The sequence below is a fragment of the Hipposideros armiger genome, unplaced genomic scaffold, assembly GCF_001890085.2.
Source record: "Hipposideros armiger isolate ML-2016 unplaced genomic scaffold, ASM189008v1 scaffold_290, whole genome shotgun sequence".
Lineage (NCBI taxonomy): Eukaryota > Metazoa > Chordata > Mammalia > Chiroptera > Hipposideridae > Hipposideros > Hipposideros armiger.
In genome coordinates, this window is record NW_017731640.1 from 1,458,038 (window position 1) to 1,461,590 (window position 3,553).

At 59.2% G+C, this 3,553-nt stretch overlaps 1 protein-coding gene across 4 annotated transcripts in view; it reads right to left on the minus strand.

Moving 5' to 3' along the window:
- Nucleotides 1-3,553, minus strand: part of CRB2 (crumbs cell polarity complex component 2) — a 24,038-nt gene that overhangs the window by 16,295 nt on the left and 4,190 nt on the right. For 3 of the 4 annotated variants that reach the window (XM_019658807.1, XM_019658805.1, XM_019658806.1), the window contains one exon: nucleotides 132-455. In XM_019658807.1, coding sequence (XP_019514352.1) covers nucleotides 132-453 — 322 coding nt within the window. In that variant the 5' untranslated portion in view covers nucleotides 454-455. Of the gene's footprint in view, nucleotides 1-131; nucleotides 456-770; nucleotides 872-3,553 lie in introns of those variants that run through there. The other variant, XM_019658808.1, reaches the window with a different exon arrangement.

Consider the following 3,553-nt stretch of genomic DNA (forward strand, 5'->3'; position numbering starts at 1 on the left):
GGGCGTGTGTGTGTGTGTGTGTGTGTGTGTGTGTGTATACTGAAGTCAAAGCTGAATTCATGACTTCACACTCTGAGCCGCTGATATACTCAACATTACAGACCTCCTCCAGGGATAGCCAGAGCTATTACCTGCATAGCCGAGGGGGCAGTGGCACTCGTAGCGATCAGCCAGGTTGCGGCAGGTAGCCCCATGGTGGCAGGGCTGGGACGCACACTCATCGATGTCCAGCTCACAGCGTGGGCCCTGGAACCCAGGCACACAATAGCAGCGGAAGCCGTTGGGATCTGGACCCTGGGGCACACACAGAGCTCCGTGGTGGCAGGGCTGGGTGGCACAGCCCTGGGGCTCCAGGGGCCCACAGATGTAGCCACCACTCTCCGTAGCCTGGCACTTGGTTCCTGGAGTGCATGGGTCTGAGGCACAGGCACTGGGTGTCTCCGAAGGTACCATTCCTGTAGAGAGAGGACACTGGCTGGGCAGGGGGTACCGGGACACAACGTTCCCCTCACTTACCCATCCCAGACCCAGAGCCAGAAAGCAGCAGGGGGTCTGTCTGTACTCAGTAGGATAGAGGGAAGGCCAGGGGCTCTGGGTCCCAACAGGCTACACACATCTGCGCCGGAATGGGGACGTTTCAGGAGCACCTTCATAGCAGAGAAATAGGCCTCGGGCTGCCTGGCTCCAGCACAAGATTCTCGAGCGGGCCCTTACCCTGTGAGCGCTGTGCTCCACTGTCTCATAGCCCTTTGAGGCAGGCTTTGTCATACCTGTTTCACAAGAGGGCAGATCGAGGATCAGGAAAGAAAGTGAGGACTCGCCTGAGGCCACACAACAAATTAGTGCTGGGACAGCCTTCTAGATGTGTCCACCCGTTTCAGCTCCACTGGGTCTCCTCTGGGTCTCTCGCCTGAGGCCCACTCCTTCTCAGGAGACCCGGGATGGGGGCCCTCCCACTGCCTCCTCCACTGCTCCTGCTGGGGGTCTGGTAACTCCATCCATGCGTGAAATTGGAGATGGAGGACTTCAAAGGCCCCTCCCCTCCCCCCTGCCTACACGCACACCCTCCTCCCTACCTCCCCACCCCGCCTGACTGGCCTGGGAACTTCTCGCGGGATCCCTGGCCCTCACTGTACCCCCATCAGCAATTGTCTGAGCAGCTGGCCTGGCCAAGGTCACAGGGTACAGGGCAGGTATTGAGACCTGCTGACAACACCTGACTCGTTGCTGTGCTGCCTGCACCATGTGCAGCTCCCGCTATTCGAGGGTCACCTCCTGATCTGGAAGCCAAACCACAGAGTCTCCCTCCCTTCCTCCCTCTCTCCCTCTCTCCCTTTCTCCCGCCCAGCCTGTCTTTGTAATGCTGGGGTAAGAACTCAGGCTTTGGAGTAAAACAGCCCTGGATTTAGTTACCAGCTCAATTACTAGCCCTGAGACCTTGGGCAAGTGATTTCTCCAGTGAGCTCCATTTCCCAGCCTGAAAAGCGAATGATGATAGTCCGCACGGCACAGGTTGTATTAGGATTCAAAGCCTCAGCTCCTGCAGTCAAGTGCCTACTCACAGGACCTCAGGAAGTCATGGGGGAGGAGAACTGCCCATGAGCAGGAGGCACCCCCCACCTGGGGCTCTGAGAGGCGCCCCTTCCCCATCAGGTTGTCATCCCGACACTAACCAGGCCCTGCATCTCCCCTCCCCCGCCCTGGTGAAGACCCCCAGATAAGGCCCTGCAGCCTCTCAGACGTCATCTGCATTCCACTCGGCAGGGCTGTCCACTGGCTGACCCCCACGCTTCCCAGCCAGGGCCAAGCAAGATAGGGGACAGGGAGATGGAGATACTCAGCAGTGGACCCAGGGGGAGAACCCTGTTGTCAGCCCTACCCCAGAGCACCCAGAGCACCTGGTACAGCTCAACATGGCTCACTCATTCTCAGCCCGGGGGCCCTAGTGCCCACCCAGAGTCAGGCATGTGGCAGGGGGACAAAGAGTCTGTAGCACTGTCAGGCCAATGACCTTCTAGGGCTCTGGGATCCACAGACTCTCTGTGCCCACTGTTCCCCTCCCCAGCTCGGGACATCCGACCCTAGCCCCCTTCCCCAAGCCCGGTCATTAGGGCCAGGGCAGGGGCCATCTGGGCCTCTCTGAGGGGCTTATGGGCAGCCCGCCTTCCCCGCAACCCCCACTCTGAGCCTCTGTGGCTGAACAATGTGGAGCCAGGTCCCCTAGGCTCAGTTAGATGCTCTGATGGGGGTGGGAAGGTGGTCTGATGGGGGTCGGAGTAGATCTAGCTCGCTCAGGAAAGGACATAGGTGTGGGCATCAGACAGGCAGGACTTGTATCTAAGATGCAAATGATGGTGCCCACTTCATGGGGTGTTGTGAGGAGCCACCTAGGTGACATGAGTGAAGTCCCGAAGCCCAGTGGGCCCTCAGTGAGGACCCTCAGTGAGGACTCTGGCCATTATGATCAGGGTCCCTCAACCCAGCCCTGCTCAGGAGGAGGGGAGAGCACAGTAATCAGAGCTCCCGTGCGTGCGAATGAACCTGGCTGCGGGGTCTTGTGCCAACAGGCCCTTCCTCTTTTTTTTTTTTTTTTAGCTGAGCCATCCTGCCACCTGTTGGCAGCTCAGCGGCAGCTCAGCTCGGGCCGGGAATCGAACTGGCAACCCTGTTGCTCAGCGCTCTCACTCCAACAGGCCCTTCTTTTAATCTCAACAAGGCACGGACCCTCATCTGTGTGGCCCAAGGAACCCCACCCCAGTCTGGAGCTTTGCCCCCTGCCCCATTCAGAGCCCTCTGTTTCAGAGCAGTTGGGACCAGCCTGGGGAGAAATCACCTAGGGGGACTGGGGAAGGTGCTTTTCTCTGTGGGAGCAGGTAGACCATGACCCTAAATGATGGAGGCCCAGGAGACAGTCCAGCACCGAGAGGAAATGGTTCCTGCAGTCAGAGCCAGGCAGAGGGAGTGAGCTGCCTGCCCTAGGAGGCATGCAATAGCACCAAAGCCTGCACATGAGGGGCAACCATCTCTCTTATGTAAACTCAGTTCATATTTACCTGAGGAGGTACTGTTGTTCTTGTTTTACAGTTGAGGAAAGTGAGGCTCAGAGATGAAACACAGCCCATGAGGGGTTGGAATCCAAACCCAGGTCTGGCTGCTGCAGAGCCACCCGGGGCAGGGGTCTGTATTAAGAATAGACTTTCCTGGGCCCGCCTCCCTTCCAGATCTAGAGGGCCAGAATTGCTGGGCCTGGGGCCCAAGAATCTGCATGGCAAGGGGGAGTCCTTTGCACACTGAGGTTTGGGAACCACTGACCCAGGGTTCTGTCTCCCAGGAATGAGCCCAGGAGTCCAGGTCAGTCCAGGGCTGAGAGGAGAGGTGAGGGTGGCAGGCAGAGGAGGGGCGGCCCCGGGGCCAGGCTGGAGGGGCGCGGCCTGTTGCCAGGGTGACGAGGGGCCTGTGCTTATCTTAACAAATCCTTCCTGACCTCTCAGGCTGCCTGGGACGACCTGGCAGGGGAGGGATTAACTGACACCCGCCCCTCGCCCGCCCCGCC